Genomic DNA, 22509 nt, shown 5'->3' on the forward strand with positions numbered 1-22509 from the left:
TTTTTGCAGCATTTTTCTGTGTTGCCCTTATGTCAGGAAACCAAGTCCCGCCGCTCCCGATCATCTTTACTCTGATCATTAATGGTCTCATGATCACCAACTGTTGCCAACGCCATTGACTGAAGAGGAAGCTATGAAACAAAACTCCTGGCTGTATTTTCGGTTTCCTCCTCGGGTTCTTCTGTAAAACAAGCATTTACAATGCAATGGTCTCGGCAATAATATAGGTAGAGCTATTGGCATTGCTTATTTATTTTTTTTTCTTTATCCCTAAGTAAATGTTATTGTCATTTCTATTGTCAATAGTTTAAGTGTTTGCATATGTGTTACATATTGCATTAGACATATTGCATTAGCAGAGAGAGAGTGAGACTTATCACAAGACCATAAACAACATTACTTTAGGATGCACACAATACTTTTCTTAAGATTGGAATGGATACTTTCTTGGATGGCAATAGTTCTGTTAAGGTGTTTCTTAAAACAGTGTTCCTTAAGCACGTGGTTTAACAAAAATGCCCCCAATACTTTTAAATGTGCCTGCGCTTGTAAATAGCGCTCTGTGTGGATCTGCCTCACGGGGGCTCCCTACCAGGCTGGCAGGAGGCTTAGGAGCAATCAAAACGGACCTTCTGGTCCACTGCGGGCCCCCGGGGGCGTTGTACACAATGTACCTGTTTGGGTTGCAGCAGCAACCTAGACGTTCCTTTCCAGGGCAGGGGTCCGGCTGGGGAGAAGCGCCGCAGGGCGTGGCGTCCAGGCGGGACCTCGGAGGGGCTCTGGGCAGGTCCGGGCTGTAGGCAATACTTGGTGGTGGGCCAGAGACCCCTGAGGCGGCAATGCGGCACCGAGCGGCCTGTACGTTTCAAGTGTACAGAGCGGTTCTGTGGTGCGGCGCGGCCTCAAGGGGAACGATGCGCAGATCACCAGGTGGCGTACGAGCCGTAACTTCCAGCCTCTAGCTGCGGGCGCCGGCGTATGCTTCAGGCGTACGTGCGCAGCGTACAGGGCACAATTCAAATGTTCAAGCTTCCAGCGTGAGAGGCGTACAGGGGCGTGGTGCAATGATTCACGCTTCCAGCGTGAGAGGCGTACCTTCGGGTTTCTCAATCGGCGAACGGCATGTCTGTTTCAAGCATGAGCCGTACTTGTTCTTTTCGTGTGCGGTGCGGGTCAACGCAGGGTACTGGCGCTAAGGCACTGGCCAGGTACCGGAGTGAGCAGGCAAGAGGGGAGGCGGTGCGGCGGCAACCAGAAGCGGGTACGACTTGTACCGGCAGGTCAGCTGATGCGGCGCGGCCTCAGTAGCAGAATACGGTGCGGAGCAAACGCTCAAGGGCACGCACCGTACAATTGAGTCACTCTGGTACCGGGGGTTCGGGGCGGCTGATAGGCGGGCGGTGCACTTCGGCCTCTGAGATGGGTGGAAGCAGGGTGCGGGGCGGCCCCTGGGGACACGGTGTGGCGGCGGCTGCGATCAGCGGCGGCACACGGGGTCAGGGCATAGATGCCTTTCAGAAGAGAAAGGTGGGAGGTTTGGCGGCGTCATGGCAGGTAATGGTGGCGATCCGGGTACAGCAGGAGGGGGTGGGGCGGGATACAAAAACACGGACAGCGGGGGGGGGGGGGGGCGGGATACAACGGGAACCAAGACACGGACAGCGGGAGGGGGGGGGGATACTATGGGAACAAAGGCACGGACAGCGGGAGGGGGCGGGGAAAAAAGGCGGCAAGAACGAGGAAAGAGCAGCCTACCTCAACTTTACCAGCAGGAAAATGGCGGGCTCAAGCTTCAGAAATTCTTTGGATTCGGGGGTCTGTTCGGTGTTCTCAGAATGGGCGTGGCCTAAAAGTGGAAAGAAGAACACCAAACACACCTCCAAATCCGAAAAGGACGGAGCCTATTCGGAGGGACAGCTCTCTCCTCCAATGGCTGGCCTCCGTTTAGGAAGCCAGCCAATGGGAGAGAGGCAAAAACAGAGGCGGGACAAATAGTCCACTCTAAGAAACATAAAATCTCGGTACTTCCGGTTCTGCCTTCGGCAGACCGATATTACCTCGACCTAAAGAAGGGAGGTCATTCCATGCAGCCAGAGGGAGATGAGGGAAGGCACAAGGCACAAAAACTTCCTTCATTTTAAAGAACAATCAGAGAAGGAAACCGAAAACACAGCCAGGTCAGTTACAGACACTGGACCAACCCTACCGGCTGTGCTGATACATTACCTAGATCCACAAAGGTAGAACACGACTGAAGAACTGGGTAGGTCTGCAGTTAACACTCCTCTGTGAGCTTGTGGGTGCTGAGGGCCATAAGCAGGAGAGGAATCGACAATAGGAATTAGCGATCAGGCCCCGGGAGGCTTACAAACAGCACAACTTTGGGGTATTCCCAGACAGCAGAATAGCCAGAGCTCGAGTTAAGGGGTAGGCAAGGCAACCTGCAGCTGTCTGCACAATATTATCCTACAGAAAACCTTCCCCTTTACAAACATTCAGCACTATTACGTTTCTGACTGTAATGTTGGTGGATTTTGAGCAGTTTGAAGACATTTTAGTGCTTTGCGTTGACAAAAGGCTGTTATTTCTAATATTTATCTCTTACCATCATGCGTATTTTGCTCACAATAAATTGTCACTCATAGTCGTTGAATGTCACTCATAATTACACTGAAATTATGGAAATATCACTCATAAGCAAACTGAAACCTGTCCTTGGCAGCTATGCGCAGGGTGCGTCGTGCTCCCTTATCGAGCCATAGAATTAGCAACTTACTCTGGTCTGCCCTAATTAATGTATGCTCCTCAGGGCGGTCTTCTCATTACAAATTGTCCAATAAGCTCCGACCATTCATCTAAATCATACCTTGGAAGTAAAGGTGTGCTTTCATAATCCTGAAAACACACGTCGTGCTTCTTGACTTTCTGCATTTCTTTTCATAATAGTGCGCAGCTGTGAGGCTGATGTGGGCATTTGAAATAGTTAATATTCATGTTGATTGCAGTGCTCTTGTGCGCTGCAATTAACATGAATACTATTTCAAAGGCCCACATCAGCCCCGCAGCAGCGCACTATTATGAAAAGAAATGCAGAAAGTTAAGAAGCACGTGTGTTTTCAGGATTAAGAAAGCACTTGTTGTGCTTTAGATTTGCTGCATTCATTTTCTCAACAGTGCGGGGCTGATGTGGGCCTTTGAAATAGTTTTCATGTTAATTGCAGCGCACACGAGTGCTGCAATTAACAGGAATACTATTTCAAAAGCCCAAATCAGCCTCATAGCCGCGCACTACTAGGAAAATGAATGCAGCAAGTGAGTTCTGGTAAATGCGAGCCCCCCACAGGCCCTAAGGGAAAAACGCACCTTTTGTCACCCTTGTCTCTGCCTCCAGGCCGCAACCAGGAACTGACCAATTTTCGCGCCGCTCGTGTTTTAAAAGCGGCGGCGCAAACGGTCTCACTGGATGTCAGGAACAGTATGCGTGCTAAAACCAAGACACTGCGCGCTTGGGATGACTTTGCTGCGCGAGCACGCACTTTATCGGGAACAGTGCTCACATCCCACGTCTTTTCGCAACCCCTCTTACAAGGTCTGAGCACCAGATGGCAATCCAGATTATCAGTCTCGAATGGATGACGAATGGACGGAGATCCTAGACTAATTGAATAAGGGCACCTGTGAGGCAAGATTGAAATTTTGTCTATTCAAAATCCTCCATCACTGGCACTGGTCACCAACAAAACTACATAGAGAAGGGCTACCTCCCATGCTAACTGCTGGAGATGCGCTAATGATGGGTGCTACATAACCCATATTATTTGTGAATGTCCGTTGATACAACTTTTTGGGCCCATGTGGGTAAGACCTTATGTACTACGATGCCTTTACATCTCCCACTTACTTCTGCCACCATCCTCCTACACAATTTGCATCAATCACAAGCGTTCTGAAAACCTCAACGTGGACTCCTACACACTGCTTTAGCCACAGCAAAGATATGTATATTACGTCAGTGGAGAGCACTGAACCCACAGCCGCACGATGTATGGTTAGTAGCCATGATTCATATGGCTTCTTATGAAAGAGTCATTTGCAATCTCCAGGATCAGATTGAGGGTTTCTTCAGTTATGGTCACCCTTCCTAGGTACAGGAAATGATAACAAATCTCACAGTGAATAACCCACACTAATTAGTGACAATGTCAAACACTAGTTAATGTTCTCTAAACTAATAATATAATGGCAGTTGCCCCTCGTTTTAGAGCTCATCTTTCACATTAGCACTTGTACAAGTTTGCATATATCTTCACCTTTTCCTTCTCCTTTCTTCCACATGGTTATGTTAGTAATGTTCTGAACCACCCATCCTACATTCTATATATACATTGCTATTTGCGTCTCCAATCATATTTAGATAAACCTTTTATTTCCTACTACACACCTTTTATTTATAGAACACTATCCTCCCCCTATCAATCTCCGCTCATACCCTTCCCCCTGGCTCCACAATACTATAGCAACAGGGATGCAATACTCCGTACTGCTCTATACCTTACACAGAAGAGGCGAGTAGTAATCCTGCAGAAAGAGACTTCTCATATTTTCCTTTTCCTATGAGACTTAATCTTTCCCCCATTCCCTTTAGGCTGGTAGCTACACTTAGGAGAATGGTAAGTGTTCACCCAGAGCCAACAGTTGCTATAACCGATTCATAAGCAGTAATAAAAGTATACACAGATTTAGAAACATTACTTCCACCACCGCCTCCCACCCCCCCACCACATTGACCACAATGGCAACCGTGAACTAAGGGGCACGTCAGTTGTTATGTGCACTTTTAGGTTGGCTTGGGTTCCTATTATAAAAAAAACAACATTATCGTTCATTAAATCAAACACAGGAGAAGGTTTGTACAGCACACTTCTGAAAACCTGATATGTGCTATGAAGAAAAAGGCAGGAAAGTGAAAAATCAATTGCTTAGAATTTCACAATTTGGTAAAGTGGGGAAGCTGGGATTAAGGCCAGCTTTTCTTAATTCACATTGTGCAATTCAGCCACTAGATGTATATGCTTTGCTTCCCCTATACCCACTTAACCAACCACCTTTCCTCACCGAACCACCACCCTGCTAATATCAATGCGGGACTCTGTCACATCAAAGACCAAACTGTGTGCCCCTTGGAAAAAGGTTTGCGAGTACCCATGCTCTGATCTTTATCACCATCAAAGAAGATTCTGTGAAGGAGAAGGGAGCTATACTTATTTTTCCTCCCAGTTAAAGTAGGAGCACAGTTGAAAACTGGTTTGAATGGCTTCATACTCTCACCTCTGTATCAAAATAAGCTCCTTAACTAACTAGGGTGTGCATGCTGGGACAGTAGAACATGTAGATTCTCTAAATGAGTTACTATTTAAGGACTGATGCCTGTGTGGATCACTTCGTTCTCCATTACGTTGTATCTGGGGCAAGTTAAAGTGGCCATTCACACAGATGAAGTTTATCTTGCCAATATTTGATAAAACTGGCCCTATTAAAAAGATTAACTGCAAATATTGCATCCTTTGAAAAAAAGTATTTTTTTTTTTAGTGTTCTATGCATGAAAATGTAATAAATAAAAATTCTGTTCTTGTATCCCTTACATAGGTCTAGGTATCCTAAAGGAGAACCATGGTTACATGGAAGTATCTATTAAGCTCCTACCTCGGACGTCAAGAGAGCCTGGAGCTGGGCAGTTTACCTAAAAAGAAGAGGCAATGGCCTTAGAAATGAAAATTAGGTGTCTATCCTCCCTCCACCTGTGGCTAAGGGGAACACTCGAAAGAGTCTGTATCCCCTATCATTCCGATTAGAGCGTTTTATATTCAGAAGAATATTCTAAAAGCACTCTAGCCTACTAAAGATTGATATATCTGCCATTAAATGGCTTTGAACTTGGCCAATAAACCTTGGCAAGCAGTTTAGCATACTGCTGTATAAAGTATGACTTTCCCAGAAAGCAATCAAATTAAACATCACAAGTTATGTCCACTAGCAACCACAACAAGCATTTTGTAGACAAACCCTGCTCTTACCACTTGTCCATTACTGGGATTCTTGTGGGCATATGGAGGCCCTCGGATATGATTCCACATTTGTCCAGATGTCATTGCAAGTACAAAGCACTAGAAAAACAGAAATTGAGAACAGAAAAGTAAATATCATTCAGTAATGTTGTACAACCAAATTTCCATATGTGCCGTTCATACTTTCCAAGAAGCAGGCTTGCTATATTCAGTGTACACCACCAGCAGTGCAAAATCCCATGGACGTTAATATGAAGTTTTGTCAGAATGCAACAAGCTACATTCCCATCAGCAGATACTGATCTCCCACCATAAGCAATTCCTTTGTATGATACCAAAAAGCAGAGAACTGCTTTAGTTATTTAAGGGGCCCACATGAAATGTAGGTAAAACAATAATGGGAAAGTAGAGAAAACGTGCATCATGGTTTTTAGTAAATGTCAAAGGAAGCAGCCGGTAACACTGGCTCCAGTGAGAACAAACCTAAATGTAGAAATGACAAATAAATCAGTAGCTCCAAGACTTTTCAGCAGGAATATGGCACAAATTATCATGACGTGATTAGTCATGTAGAAGAACGCTTTTCTGGAGCATAAATGTTAATAGCGGGACAAGCACAATGCCTCTGATGATTGTTTCAAAAGACAGTTCATCACAGTGTTTATCCACTACTTAAGTGAGTTTGTGGCATACCCTTTTTTAGAAAAGGGAGTCTAGTCGGCTGAGGTAGTGATGCATCGATTCCTTACTGCTGGGCAGGGGAGGTGATGTGTCGATTTCTTGCAGTTGACGGGGGTTGGGGTGATTAGGAGAGGGGTGATGATGCATCGGTTCTTTACTGGAAGGGGAGGTGATGAGTGTTTCTGGACACGCGGCCTCGGGCCTACCGAGATGCTGTGTCATTGAAAAAATAGCACCCAGAAATGGTGTGTCAAAAATCCAGACATGCTGCATTGATGTGTTACAGCGAATCGACGCTGCTTCGCATCATCAGCTGCGTAGCAGGTGCTAAGTCAGAGTCTGAGCGATGCATCCCTACCTCGGGAATGTGGTGCTCAAAACTCACACTGCAGCAATTCTTCTGGCATGCTGCGATGGCAGAGCTGGAGCCTGCGATGTTGTCGATGTCGATGTGTCTATTTTCAACGAGTAGTGACCCCAACTTTGGTGTAGGCAGTGGCGATGCGTCAGTTTTGTGTAGCGATGTGTTGATAAAAATAGGTGCTGGGAGCCAATGCGTAGATTTTACTTGGTTTTTAGCACCAAAGTCACCTCCAATGGCACACAACTGAAATTGCCACCACTTGGAAGGTCAGAACTCAAATCAGAGGAGTTCAGGGGCTGCAGATGGGAGTCTTTGATGGCCATGAGTTTTTAACAGGAGGCAAGCAAACATAACTCCTTGGAGAACTCTGGAAGCTGGCTGTAGAAAGCAAAGTCCAGTCCTTTCACTGCTCAAGACAGAAGCAGCAAGCATCAGGAAAAAACACAGCAAAGCAAAACAAAACAGTAAAGTGGCAGTCCCTCCTGACCGCTTATACAGCTCTTCTTGGCAGAGTTTCCTTTAGTCCAGAAGTGCCCTGAGGTGAAGGAGTCACAGGTCCAGAACTTATACCAGTTTCGGCCTTTGAACTTAGCAAATTTCAAAGAAAAGTCTCTGTAGTGCACGAGACCTGACCTGGCTCCAGACACACTACAGGGGGGTGGAGACAGCTTTGTGTGAGGACAGGCACAGCTCTATTTGGTGTCACCACTGTAGCTCAGGAAGACCCATCAGCCTGATGGGCCGTCAGGATATGAAGGGTACACCTCAGATCCCTTTGTGTGACTTCCTAGAGTGAATGCACAAACAGCCCAACTGTCACCCTCCCTCAGATGAGAACCTAACAGGCAGGCTGAGGTACAGAATGATAAAGCAAGAAAATGCCCGCTTTCTAAAAGTAATACCACAAAAGAGGGGTAGACGGGGGGTGGGGGTTTACCACACAGCTAGACCACACAGCTAGATTGGGCCAATAAATACAAAAAAGTGAGATATCTAGCGGACTATTTAAATTCAACAGACCAAAATCCCAGATAAGATATGTACATCATTTAATAATTCCTTGTTGAAAAACGATTATACATATTTGTTGGAGGTACTCCTAGCGGAGATGGGCAACACTTCACAATATACACAATGTAATACTTTAAATTCAAAGAAACGTGAACAAAAAGGAATAACAGGTACATGTGGGTTAAATAGAGAAGATAGAAGGGTCAATGTTTAATTAAAAAAGATCCTCTTTTAAATAAGAACTTTTTTAGGTCTCGGCTAAAACGCGCGAAGCGCGTTCTCGCCGAGAACTATTGTTAGCGAGTGTGCTTCCCAGGAGACACTGCTGGCCGCGAGCATCGCCTTGGAGGCGATTTGACACGCGCACGCAATCGCGCTCGCTGTGGGCAGCTGCTGTCGAGCATTCACACAGACACACACACATACCAGCGCCCACGCACGCACATACAGACACCCCCCGCACACACACACGAGTGCTCCTCCCCCCCCACCCTCCCCCGTCGCACACAAACAGGCTCCAAAATGTAAAGAAAGCACCGGTTGGGTTTAAAACCGGCTCACGATACTGCAGGCTCTATTGAATGCGTTGGCTAACTCTCACTGTAGGTAACTGTATATTAGATTCCAATTCCACGCCGTAACAGAGCTCAAACGGTTGCTGCCATCCTGATCAGTGCACCAGCCGCGCCTCACTATGCATTAAAGTGTCGCGCTCGCTGTGGGCAGCTGCTGTCGAGCATTCACACAGACACACACACACACACACCAGCGCCCATGCACGCACGCACATACAGACACCCCCCCACACATACACACGCACACACACACGAGTGCTCCCCCTCCGCCCCTGCCCCCGTCGCACACAAACAGGCTCCAGAATGTAAAGAAAGCACCGGTTGGGTTTAAAACCCGCTCACGATACTGCAGGCTGTATTGAATGCATCCGGAGAGGTTCCCCGCGCGGCGTAGCTCTCAAAAAGTTATACGAAGTGTGAGGCTGTGAACAAGGGTACACGCTGTCTACGCGTCCCTGTCTGCAGATGTTCAGACTATTTGGGGGCATAATGCTTCTCTTACCTGGGAAATGTTTCCAACGGGGAGGGTAATCATTCACGGACCGTTCGTTTGGCCGGGCCGCGATACGCATTTAGTCCGCCTGCCTCCTTTTCCGGTCCGGACGCCGCCCCGCCCCCGTCACATGCGATATTGCCGGACTTCCGGTGCGTGCGCCAATGGAGACACAACACTGCAGAAAGGTGTGTTTTAAAGGAAGTTCATGATAAAATATTATAATTGACGCGCTTTGCAGAGTAGTGAGTGCAGAGTTATGAGTGCGAAGTGTGAGTGCAGAATGAGTGTGTAGAGTGCAGAGTAGTGAGTGCAGAGTAGTGAGTGCAGAGTAGTGAGTGCAGAGTAGTGAGTGCAGAGTAGTGAGTGCAGAGTAGTGAGTGCAGAGTAGTGAGTGCAGAGTAGTGAGTGTGCAGAGTAGTGAGTGTGCAGAGTAGTGAGTGTGCAGAGTAGTGAGTGCAGAGTAGTGAGTGCAGAGTAGTGAGTGCAGAGTAGTGAGTGCAGAGTAGTGAGTGCAGAGTAGTGAGTGTGCAGACTAGTGAGTGTGCAGACTAGTGAGTGTGCAGACTAGTGAGTGCAGACTAATGAGTGCAGAGTAGTGAGTGCAGAGTAGTGAGTGCAGAGTAGTGAGTGCAGAGTGCAGAGTGGTGAGTGCAGAGGGCAGAGTAGTGAGGGCAGAGTAGTGAGTGCAGAGGGCAGAGTAGTGAGTGCAGAGTAGTGAGTGCAGAGTAGTGAGTGCAGAGTAGTGAGTGCAGAGTAGTGAGTGCAGAGTAGTGAGTGTGCAGACTGCAAAGTAGTGAGTGCAGAGTAGTGAGTGCAGAGTGCAGAGTAGTGAGTGCAGAGTAGTGAGTGCAGAGTAGTGAGTGCACAGTAGTGAGTGCACAGTAGTGAGTGCACAGTAGTGAGTGTGCAGACTGCAAAGTAGTGAGTGCAGAGTAGTGAGTGCAGAGTAGTGAGTGCAGAGTAGTGAGTGCAGAGTAGTGAGTGCAGAGTAGTGAGTGCAAAGTAGTGAGTGCAGACTAGTGAGTGTGCAGACTAGTGAGTGTGCAGACTAGTGAGTGTGCAGACTAGTGAGTGTGCAGACTAGTGAGTGTGCAGACTAGTGAGTGTGCAGACTAGTGAGTGTGCAGACTAGTGAGTGTGCAGACGTGTGAGTGTGCAGACGTGTGAGTGCAGAGTGTGAGTGCAGAGTGTGAGTGCAGAGTAGTGAGTGCAGAGTAGTGAGTGTAGAGTGCAGAGTAGTGAGTGCAAAGTGCAGAGTAGTGAGTGCAGAGTAGTGAGTGCAGAGTAGTGAGTGTGCAGACTGCAAAGTAGTGAGTGCAGAGTAGTGAGTGCAGAGTAGTGAGTGCAGAGTAGTGAGTGCAGAGTAGTGAGTGCACAGTAGTGAGTGCACAGTAGTGAGTGTGCAGACTGCAAAGTAGTGAGTGCAAAGTAGTGAGTGCAGAGTAGTGAGTGCAGAGTAGTGAGTGCAGAGTAGTGAGTGCAGAGTAGTGAGTGCAGAGTGCAAAGTAGTGAGTGCAGAGTAGTGAGTGCAGAGTAGTGAGTGCAGAGTAGTGAGTGCAGAGTAGTGAGTGCAGAGTAGTGAGTGCAGAGTAGTGAGTGCAGAGTAGTGAGTGCAGAGTAGTGAGTGCAGAGTAGTGAGTGCAGAGTAGTGAGTGTGCAGACTGCAAAGTAGTGAGTGCAGAGTAGTGAGTGCAGAGTAGTGAGTGCAGAGTAGTGAGTGCAGAGTGCAGAATAGTGAGTGCAGAGTAGTGAGTGCAGAGTAGTGAGTGTGCAGACTGCAAAGTAGTGAGTGCAGAGTAGTGAGTGCGGAGTAGTGAGTGCACAGTAGTGAGTGCACAGTAGTGAGTGTGCAGACTGCAAAGTAGTGAGTGCAGAGTAGTGAGTGCAGAGTAGTGAGTGCAGAGTGCAAAGTAGTGAGTGCAGAGTAGTGAGTGCAGAGTAGTGAGTGCAGAGTAGTGAGTGCAGAGTAGTGAGTGCGCAGACTGCAAAGTGTTGAGTGCAGAGTAGTGAGTGCAGAGTGCAGAATAGTGAGTGCAGGTAGTGAGTGCAGAGTAGTGAGTGTGCAGACTGCAGAGTAGCGAGTGCAGAGTAGTGAGTGTGCAGACTGCAAAGTAGTGAGTGCAGAGTAGCGAGTGCAGAGTAGCGAGTGCAGAGTAGCGAGTGCAGAGTAGTGAGTGCAGAGTAGTGAGTGCAGAGTAGTGAGTGCAGAGTAGTGAGTGCAGAGTAGTGAGTGCAGAGTAGTGAGTGCAGAGTAGTGAGTGCAGAGTAGTGAGTGCAGAGTAGTGAGTGCAGAGTAGTGAGTGCAGAGTAGTGAGTGTGCAGACTGCAAAGTAGTGAGTGCAGAGTAGTGAGTGCAGAGTGCAAAGTAGTGAGTGCAGAGTAGTGAGTGCAGAGTAGTGAGTGCAGAATGCAGAGTAGTGAGTGCAGAATGCAGAGTAGTGAGTGCCGAGTGAGTGTGCAGAGCAGTGAGTGCAGGTGCAGAGTGGTGTGTGCTGTTGAGTGCAGAGTGCTGTTATTTATGATTTAAGGAAGAAAAAAAAAGAAATGTCATGAGCAATGCCAATAGCTCTAATTTTAATGATGCCGAGACCATTGCATTGTAAATGCTTGTTCTTTTTGTTGTCACAGAACACAGTCACAGCCCTGAAGAGAAGCCCTAAAACAAAAAAAAAAAAGGGTTTCGAAATGCGTTGGCACTATTTTTACCAACGGTGGATCAGTTCGCTGTATATAAAAAGTGTATATCAATTAAGGAGAATAATGGTTCCAAAATGTATATTCCTTTTGCATAAAAACGAATTACCCCCGTTGGATGGTATCCCAAATTTGTACCATTTAAATAAGTTCCTTTGGTTATATGGGGTACCGTATTGCCTTTTTTTCCTTTGACTGGTAATAGTTCCAATTGATATATATATGTTGTTTCTTCACTTGATTTTGTATTGTGAAGTCTTTATTTACGAAATCACCAATGTATCGCTCTTCATTCATGGTTTTTGTTAATTTTTCTTTGAATTTAAAGTATTACATTGTGTAAATGGTGAAGTGTTGCACATCTCCGCTAGGAGTACCTCTAACAAATATGTATAATAATTTTTCAACTAGGAATTATTAAATGATGAAGACCATCTTATCCAGGATCTTGGTCTAAGTCTGTTAAATAGCTGACAGCAAATTTAAATAGTCCGCTAGATACCTCACTTATTTGCACTTTCTATAAGTGGCATTTTTAAACCCACAATTTAAAAACCAACTTCACTAAAACAAGTATTTTTAAATTGTGAGTTCAGGGACCCTAAACTCCAAATCTCTATCCCTTCCCAATTGGAATTTACACTTGTAAGACGTTACAAGGCAGCTCCAATGATAACCTATGGGAGTGATAGTGAAAAATGAAATTAGCAGGGTTTCACTATTAGGACATGTAAAACACACCAGTACATCTCCTATCTTTCAAATACACTGCACCCTGACCATGGAGCTACATTGGGTCTACCCTAGGGGTACCTAACCTGTAGTAAAAGGGAAGCAGGTCGACATGGCAGTTCAAAACTGCATACACAGACACTGCAGTGGAAGGTCTGACACGCTTGCAAGGCTATTCATGTGGGTGGCACGATTAGTGCTGCAGGCCCACTAGTAGCATTTGATTTACAGGCACTGGGCACACCTGGTACACTTTACTAGGGGCTTACTAATAAATCAATCATGCCAATCATAGATAAACCATTCACCAATACAATTCACACAGAGAACATATGCACGTTAGCACTGGTTAACAGTTGTAAAGTGCGCAGTCCTAAAGACAACAAAAACAGGTCAGAAAAACTAGGAAGCAGGCAAAACCTTTGGGGATAACCCTGCAAAAAGGGCCAGGTTCAACACCCTCATTTTTATTATGCAAACACCATTCAGCAGCTGAGAAGGCCGAAAGAGAAACCAGGCCGAAAGAGAAACCAGGCCGAAAGAGAAACCAGGCCGAAAGAGAAACCAGGCCGAAAGAGAAACCAGGCCAGATAGAGTTTGTTTCAATAGTTGCAGTTACTGAAATTAGATGAGAGAAAGCTGGCTCCAACATAACACCAGCAAACCGATTTAAACAGAGTTGGGAACATTGTCTCACTTGGCTATACTGGACAATCCCCAGTTTCTTTAGCCAGAAAGCATTGCTGGCCAACTCAAGCAAAAACCTGATTTGATTTCTGATACTACTATCTGGAAAACACACTAAGAATCAATGCATACTGTGACCACTTTAAGGGCCTAAGACTCACTGCCAAACACAGAGGCTCACTTAAAGAAATAGGACTCAATGACACAAGGGCCTAGGCCTCTCAAAGACATAAGTGGGCTAAAGTAATACCCTGTGATTCACTGACACAAACTGCGACTAACTTAAGGGCCTAGAACTTTGGCACATACAGAGACTGATCTCAAGGTCCACGTCTCACTGACACACACTAACGTAATTTGGGGTCTAGGGCTCATAGGTACATACTGAGGCTAACTTACAGAAAGAAAATGAAGGTTTTTAATGTCTGAAGGCAGAACACTTGCTGGTAATCTTAAGACTGTGTGGGACAGAGTTCCAAAGATAGGACAGAGTTCCAATGATGAGCCATGAGTTGAAGCACAAATTTAATTCAAATGCCTGCATCACATCTTCCAAGGGCCTAAAAGACGAGGGTTGAGTTAATTATGAGAACAAGTTAAACATTACTCCCCTTATAGGTTCTTGCTGTAGTCAATCAAAATTCTTTCCATACAAACCCCTATTTGGCTTGTCCCTTCTGGGAGCCTATATCGGTCCTACACATTATAATGGTATCACCATCCCACCACCCTGACGGAGTAAAGCTCTTAATTGTAAACTCACCTCATTGCATTTTGGTGCATACTGCCTAGTGATTGCCTTATGGAAGGTTATGTTCTCGTTTCCTTGTGACCTACAACAGTTGCACATTGTTGCAATTTAGTTTATTGCACTGTACAATTCCCTGGTTGTGGCTTTTTCACAGCATGGTTGGTACACCAAGGCTAACACTGACATCATACATAGCTCCGTATTTGGCAGGAACAAGCCACAGGTTTTAAGAGAGGAAAAAGCTTTGGCCGAGACGAGCTGTGAAGCAAGTAAAAAAAGGTGCCATTCTTCAGTGATGAAATCTTACTGGGTCTCTCATCAGGTCCTTTCAGGTCTTCCAAATAAAGTCTCAGAAAGCAGAATTTCAAGACATTAGGCAAGTTTACCTCACTGTTCCCAGGGTTACATTTGGGAGCTAGCTGGTCTCGTATAAATTAGTCCAACATGACCTTGGTGCTCAGCTCCTCTGGTGACAGGCTTCTTCTTACACGTCTCTGGAACAAGTCCCAGAGCCAGATATAAGGTGGGACAATACTAGTAAGACACCATAATGGGTATGAGTGTCCAACGCAGGCCGAGGAGGACTGGATCTGAGCTAGATTTCAGGATAACCTGCATATAAACAATGTAAATGCATTACATGTAAATGGGTCTTATGCTAAGGGATTTCTTAAATTTCTGGCATGGGTAACACTCTCCTGGACCTATATGTTGGACCCCTGGATAACGGATACAGGTGAATACAGGGTTTCAATTGGTGCAGTGTCTAAGCCTAATCAAAATAGAACCATAAACTTACTCCCACACAATTTGGATAATAAATCTTCAGTCTGTTTACTACAGAGTAGCCTGCATTTTAATTATGTTTGTAAAGCAGAGCAGCAGTAGGATCCACCATATTGGATGGTGTACTTAAATAGACAAGTCAGCTCCCAAGTAATGCTGAAACTGTCCTCATCTGCCCAATTAGTGTGAAGTGTTCTTCCTGTGTAAAGTCCATGATAAGAGCTCTCTCAGGCAGGATCATTACTAACTGTTCAAACACATTCCTCTCTAAGTGGAGGCCAATGTGGCCTCAGACAATCCATGCATTCACAAAGTGATGATTGGTTTTGTAAATGAAAAAAAAATAGATCTAATAAACAAAGTTTAGAAACATAATACTGCTAAACAAAAGTTACATTTGCCAGTTGTGATGCAAATTGTATGTTCATGAACACAGCTTCCACCATCGGTGAATTAGAAATTAGGTCTTTTGAGGAAGAGGTTACTTTAGGTACCCTGACCTTAATGCAATCTTCATATATATAGGCTCACAAAAGTGGACTTCATTGCAGAAACATGGCTATTTCAAAGATTGACTTCCCCATGCATTACAAACTTTCAAAAGTAGCAGGTCTCTATATAGAAGCAATAGACTCATGTATCTCTTAGGTTAAATCTGTGCAAACTATACATTAAAAACATTAAAGCATTAGGTCTGACCTGGGTTAGGCTAAATTTGTTTTCACAAGCACGCGTATCCTCTCTTAGCTCAAAGAGTTACTACTGTGGAAGATGATCACAAGGGTTGCACCTCAGCTCTGATGTGCAAAAATAGAACTCATTTTTGGAACTTTACAGTATGTCGAGTTAATTCCCTATGCTACTGATCAAACAAAAAAGGGACTTACTTTGTGCTATCTGTGTGTAGCTTAAAGTGCTGTTGCTTCACATGTTCTGAACATTTCTGGTATCTAGCGCAAACAATGAAAGACAAATATTCCACCTCACTTTGTGTTTTCCTCTGAAAGTATGAGTAAAACTAAGTGGAATAGAGCAAAGCTGGACTGCAAATGGCTAGAGGTGCAATGTCAGGATGTATGTGTGTGGACCCATGCATCTGAAGCACCAGCATCTATCTGGAGAGCTAGGTGGAGGCATGTGAATCTACTAAATCAATAAACAAATAGTTACAAGCTAAAACTTTTTTCCATCGCATTGGTAAATGTAAGTGACAAGCTCGGCATATATTAGAAAGCTGTACTCTCCCGAAACGGTGGTGGCTTGCCAGTGTATTAAGCAGATGTGTGAAATAGCATTTTGTCCAACCCCGGACTCCTTGCTATCGCAATAATACCTTGTGCAAGTATGTGGGCGTGGACTATACATAGCAGCCTTGTACGTCATTAAGTGGCATGTATCCTAGGAAAGTTGTTGTGGCTACTCTTTTACAATAAGAATGTGCTTTAGCCAAGTATGAACAGAATGTTTAGCTTTGGCATAGCATTTCTGTATACACATCACTACCCACCTTGCAAAGGCCAACTTAAGATAGGATTTCCCAAGTGAAGTTTTGCAAACGTAACAAAAAGTTGCTTCGCCTTGCAAATGGTTTTGGTACAGTCAAAGCAATCTAATGTGTTCAGTGCGCTTTCTGTAACTTTGAGGTTGTGGAAAGAAAATGGGTAGGTCTGCGGTCAACTCTTAAAAATTGATGTGAAGTTTCTGCTGCATCCAGACACCCTGAACAGTAAGGCTGTGTAGATGTGCTCCCCTACCTGAAAATGAGGTATCTGGGGTAACCTCCAATCGTTTCAGCATTGACATGGTTGTATCCGCTGTGGGCAGAGATGTGACTTTTAGGCACTGACTGCAAAACCTACCCTTTAAAGAAACGAGGTGCAGAAGTGTGTGCTAGACATTGATGATGGGTGCTACATACATCAGCCTGTTGGCCAGATACCGAAACACACGGATGGTTGTGTTTCGCCGATGTCCTGCACCCACTGATTTAGACATTTGGTGGAGTGTGGACCCCAAAAGGCAACAATTTGAATTAAAAGTGTTAATTATTTATCACAAATCTAAGGTAACAATGAAGCGTTGAATAGATGGGGATGTGAAGGTTAGGAGTCTTTCAGTTTGAGCCTTGATATTTACAAACAGTGGCAGAATGCCAGTGTTGAGTAGTCATTCTGAAATGCTCCAGTAGTATGTAAATGTTTAACAGGCTGGGGACAGGCCACAGCAGGCCATATTTCATTAGAATCAGGAAGTACAGGGTGTTACTCCTTGAACTCTTTGGTAAGGAGGAGAAGGGTTCTCTGGCACTCTTGCTGAGTAGCACTTGCACTTCTTGCAGCAGTCTTTGATGTTTCCGACTAAGTGCGAACAGCAAGGTGGGATATTTGCTGGTGTGGAATTCTAAGGATTATCCACCGTTGGACAATTGGCAGGATCTACTTGTCTGAGGTTAATCCACCCTCTGCCTTGCCCTGTGTAATAAATAACCTGTTCTTTCACCAGATAGGTACGGCAAGTTAGGAAAGTCATTGCTTGGAGGCAATGGCACCCTTTTCTTGGCTCTCGCTACCCTTTTCTCTGCCATTACCTCGGAAGATGTTTCTGGTATAGGTATTTTGAGACCAGAGGTGTGGAATTTAATAAATATCTATTTGTCCATGGAACAGGTTGCTTCATAAATGTACTGGTCATGTAAAAACATCCACTTGTCCCTTTGGTGACATGTAGTTTGGTACCAACTTAGGGCAGCAATCTCATATATGAACTCTGATAAAAGCCTCTCTGATTATGTCACAGCTCATACTATAGTAGGTACAGAATACTAGCAATTCCCTTCTTTTCTCTCCTTCGCGCAGCTCTATATACTCGAGCTGGAGGCATAAGCAATAGTTCCAGGGTTGGAATGCCCTCTTGAATCTGCAAATTTGATCTTACTAAAATGTATTTAACAAATATTTTCTAGGAGTACGATTTCCTGGCCTGCTGCTTCAAATTCTTGTGAATTCATAAAAGCTGTAAATCTGCACTAATGCAAAGACATATACCGTGGGTACACCTACATGACTTTCTTTAAGGATTGGGTGCCAGGGACTACTGTGACAATGTGTGCATTTTGAGAACCAAAAATATTTTTGCTTTTTGTTAATTTTGGTTATAATGATGAGGGCCTGGTTGCTCCCACAACAAATAGTTTTATAAAAAACATGTCAAACAAGACACTCGTTGACAAAACCAAAAGACTGACCACTAATGTCAGACCTATTGGCTTATCCAATAATGGTTTAGTTTCAGGTTTCCTTTAATGCTGTTGAAACTGGTTACACTTATTTTTCATTATGAATATTTTTTGAAAGATTTAGCATCTATCAACACGTTTACTAACAGATACTTCAATTAAATGGTATCTAAAAATTCACTGTATTTTAACAACAACAAAAAATCCTAGTTGCATTTTTTTGGGACCATTTTATTTTGAAAGTAAAGACTCAATCTTGCTTTGAGGCTTCTGGAAATTTTGCAGTTAATTAGAGCATTCTGGGAGCATTATACGTAGCCTCATCAAAACTTGTCCTTGACCCCAGACAATTTGTCCAGGGCGTTGGGCTATAGGAATTCCACACTTTTGTGAGACAGTCCTTCCTCAAATGGCTGATACTTCTGAAAGCCAGAAATGATAACGTGTTGCTGCAGACTTAGCACCCCCACATTCTGCTGGAACGAAAAACAGTCATACCAATTTGCGTTGAAGTGCTTCCATGGCTTTAGCTCTATCCTTTATTGTCTTGACCACAGTGTCCAATTGTGGGCATGTTGAAGATGAGCTGCTGGAATGCAACCCAAAATTCAGATAGCTGGAGCCAGAGGCTGTGTCTGCTGCATCTAATGCACATCTAATGTTTGCATTAGATATGGCTTTTCCCCATTGCACCAACTATCACATTTGTGGCATGCCTCTGGCAAATGCTTGACTACCTGCTCTATCTCTTTCAGATGTTACCGGTCATACCTTGAAAGGAGGCATAAAGAGGTAGTTATTGGTCACTGCTCTCACTAGAACTCGCTTTCCTGCAGGATTGATCTTGCAGCTCTCCTTATTCGGAGGCAGTTGATCACTGGTTCCCTGAGCAAACTCTTTCTAAAGAGTCGAGAGAGATACATGATCCCTCAATGTAAAATAGATCATCAGGTGCTGGCTTGTATTTCTTCTTTTTCCTGGTCCAATCCCTGCTCTGGAGAAGCCTTGCGCTGATGGAAGATTTATAATCTGGTATTTCTAATAAAGGCTTCCAAAAGAAGCCATTAATAGCATTGTCATTACATCACTCCATCCATATTAAGGTGACTTTGTTCTGATGAGAGGAAACATTCCAGCTTTTATAACAAGTTACACAGATGTATGCTGAACATGTGTTTTCTATTAAGTGCTTCAGAGGCTAAGATATATTTCACTACTTTTCAGCCTGGTAAGTTCAAATGCATTTAATTCTCCATATCCCCTTCTATTAAATGTGACAAAAATAGTATTAATAAGCTGGTAGCTTTGAACACTCTCCAAGCATAAACAAGGCAGCCACAGAGAGCCTTCCCTCAGTAAATGGGACACAGAGGGCGATCTGAAAGCTCTCATCTGGCTATTAATTAAATACAAGATCAAATTCAAAGCCCTCTATATTGTCCACGAGGTCTACTGGGAAAAGACACAAAATACCCCCAAAATCTAAACCCATGCTACACCTCAGCCAGAAATCAACACTCATTAGCTGCAAGCATGAAGTAGTAAACAATCTACCAAGCAGATGACAAAGGGAAGCAGGTCCCTGGGTGTTAAAGGCCGAAGTCTAGGAAATGGTCTTAGTTCTCATATTTATTTATAACAAAACTATTCAGACTCGGTTTTAAATGGCTTTTCCAAAGTTACAGGAGATGGGACTGCTGAAAATCAATGGATGCATTTGAAGCAGTGCATCAAAGGATTGTGTTTTGCCACTTCTCAGTGGCGGGCTAGACTATGCTGGACAAGGGCTACCGGCCAAGCTACTCTGAATAGGGAAGACTACTGCGTCCCACCATTGGAAGATTAGTGGCAGCTGATTATACTTCAAAGTTACAGATCTGTTTGCTTATCTCTGTGGTTGGGAGGCTGCCTACTGGCTCTCCCAACTCAAACTGAACACAGACTTCGATAACGTGGCCCTTCCATCCCCAGAATTAAGGTATGGCTTTTGGTAGGGTATGTTCATGATGGAATATAGGACACCCAATACATGTGCTTCCGTGTCTGTAGTTTCACTGAATGCGTTCCCACTATTAATAGTAACAGACATGCTTGTTTAGTGTTGTTTTCTACTCCCACCTATGTGCCGCTCTTCTCCTCCATGTTAAGTCCAGAGAAAGGTTATTATTGCGAGTATCAGGATTGGATACACAAAGCAAAAACTGAGAAGAGAAAAAATGTATGCTCCTCCATATTCAATAACTTCAACCCTCAACCAAGCCCCCATCATTGTCGCAACTCAACATCTCATTACATCCCAAGAACGAACAATGACCTCCTGGCCTGCCATCATCACCATCAAAATCACTTACTATCATGAAGACCATCAACGAGGGGACACCATCTGACCTCCCTTCCCCAAAGAATTCCTACTGATCAGCTAAGCACTAAAACTCATCCTCAATGCCCCATCAACTCAGCCATATTCCCGGACAACTAGAAAAATGGCACTGCAATACAACCCAGGCCCCACCTACCTCAACAGTTGTAACTCATCCCACCAACCACACAGACATCTCCACAGGACGCTTACTTGCACACATTACATGCTTAAACAGAAACAGATCTGGAGGTCGGTCGTGCTCTTAAATCCTTCCTAAAGCATGAAATGGCCACCTACTCCACATCAGAGCCTCCTGCTCTATCAGGCAGGGTTAGGCGCACAAACATGCACATGCACATACACATACACATACACATACACAAACACACTCAGCAACAGGATACCCTCGCGGGTTATAGTGCGCTTTACAAACACATCTATTTTTGGTCTTGCCTAGGCAGCGCTTGCTCTTCAAGAAACGTTGTATTCAGGATTAAGGCATGAAGCTCTGCCCACTTTCTGCCCATTTTTTGGGGTTTAAATCTGTTCTATTGAATTTTGTACATTTTCTATTAACCATAACAGGTTAGACATTCACAGTTCATATTAAATAATTTTACATCTGAGTCTACTACATGCACATCTCATTCCACGACTGTGTAGCGTCAACCCAAGTTCAGTACTATTCTGTATGTGATGATCACTCGTGTACAGGATGGTTCCACTTATTCCATACATTCATCTCCGTTACTTGGCATGGGGATCCGGTCCCTCTCAATGTCCTATCTTGGTGCCCATGGCGTAACAACTGTAAATTGACCTACCAATTGGAGAAGTGGGCAGTAATGAATCTTAGTAAGCCCCGCCCACCTTTCGCGTTTGAATCAGGGGAGTGTATACCAGAAGGTCTGTGGTGGTTATGGTCTGAGTGTTGTTCGCTTGCAATGATTCCCAGCCATGTCCACATCAGGGGTAAATTACTCCCTCCAATTCGCCTATTGCGCTGCCTCGGGAATTCAATGAGTCTGCGGTAGTGCAGGGTTCATTCTGAAAATCATTCATGATCGCCTCCCAGTTTGTCGGGATTGGGATTGTACGGAGACCTAGTGTGACCTCGACGTAACGCAACACTTGGCGCTTTGGCCCATATTTGTAGAGAGCATTGCCAAGCCAGTGCCTGTGAAGGTTTGGATGCTTTCCACCTCTTCGTGATCAGCCACTTCGCTGCGACCATTCCCAAGTAAATAAAAGCGGGAGGTCACCTGCTGTTTGCTTCTGTTATAGAAGTGATGGATACAGGCCTCTCATTTCAAAAGGATTATATGTTCCGTAGAGTGAAACAGGATATCGATTACTGCTCTCCAATATTCCTGGATACGCAGGCAGTTCCACAACATGTGTAGCAAGTCTGGATCTACAAGACGACAGCATGGGCAGGGGACATCTGTGCAAGCAAAGTATTTTTTTAGCCGGTGTGAGGTATTCTCTTTGGATTACATAGAATTGCATTAGTCAAAAGTGTGCATTCCTGGGTGCGCATATGGGGCTCTCTAGTGCAGAGTCCCACTTGGCATCTGTGAATGATTGGCGTAGGTCCTCCTGCCAGCGTAGTCTTAGGGGCTATAACGCTATCAACGTGTGGCATTCAAGGGAGGCTGCAAACCATTTAGTGAAATGCCCAACGGTCCCCATGACATGCAGATATTGGATTCTTAAATATGTTGTGGGTTCAGTGGGCATGTCGTCCCACTGGTGAGTTAGGGCAGCTAGCAGCAAGCGGTGTAGCAGAAACTGGCCAGGATTCAACCAATCATTCGCAATCAGGGTGGCATATGGTGTTACGACACCTTCACTGTACAAGTCTCACATGTCGTGGATCCCCCACTTTCGCAATTCAACCGTCTTGGTCACTGCGGAGCCTTTGGGCGTGCCCTGTAACTGCTGAGCTGGTGCATACGGAGTGTCTTGTGATGTATGAACATCTGCAGTAGCAGCGGTGTGCCATGTTAAGCAGTAGTGGTGCTGGTGATTTCCCCTTATTGCAGGGGTGGAACAAATTAACGAGAGCG

The 22509-nt window shown here is 44.8% G+C and overlaps 1 protein-coding gene across 1 annotated transcript in view; it reads right to left on the reverse strand.

The window, feature by feature from the left end:
* Positions 1-22509, reverse strand: part of MAGT1 (magnesium transporter 1) — a 164083-nt gene that overhangs the window by 71519 nt on the left and 70055 nt on the right. The window contains exon 6 of the mRNA XM_086918407.1: positions 6076-6165. Coding sequence (XP_086774533.1) covers positions 6076-6165 — 90 coding nt within the window. The remainder of the gene's footprint in view (positions 1-6075; positions 6166-22509) is intronic.

The sequence above is a fragment of the Lissotriton vulgaris genome, chromosome 4_1, assembly GCF_964263255.1.
Source record: "Lissotriton vulgaris chromosome 4_1, aLisVul1.2, whole genome shotgun sequence".
Taxonomy (NCBI): domain Eukaryota; kingdom Metazoa; phylum Chordata; class Amphibia; order Caudata; family Salamandridae; genus Lissotriton; species Lissotriton vulgaris.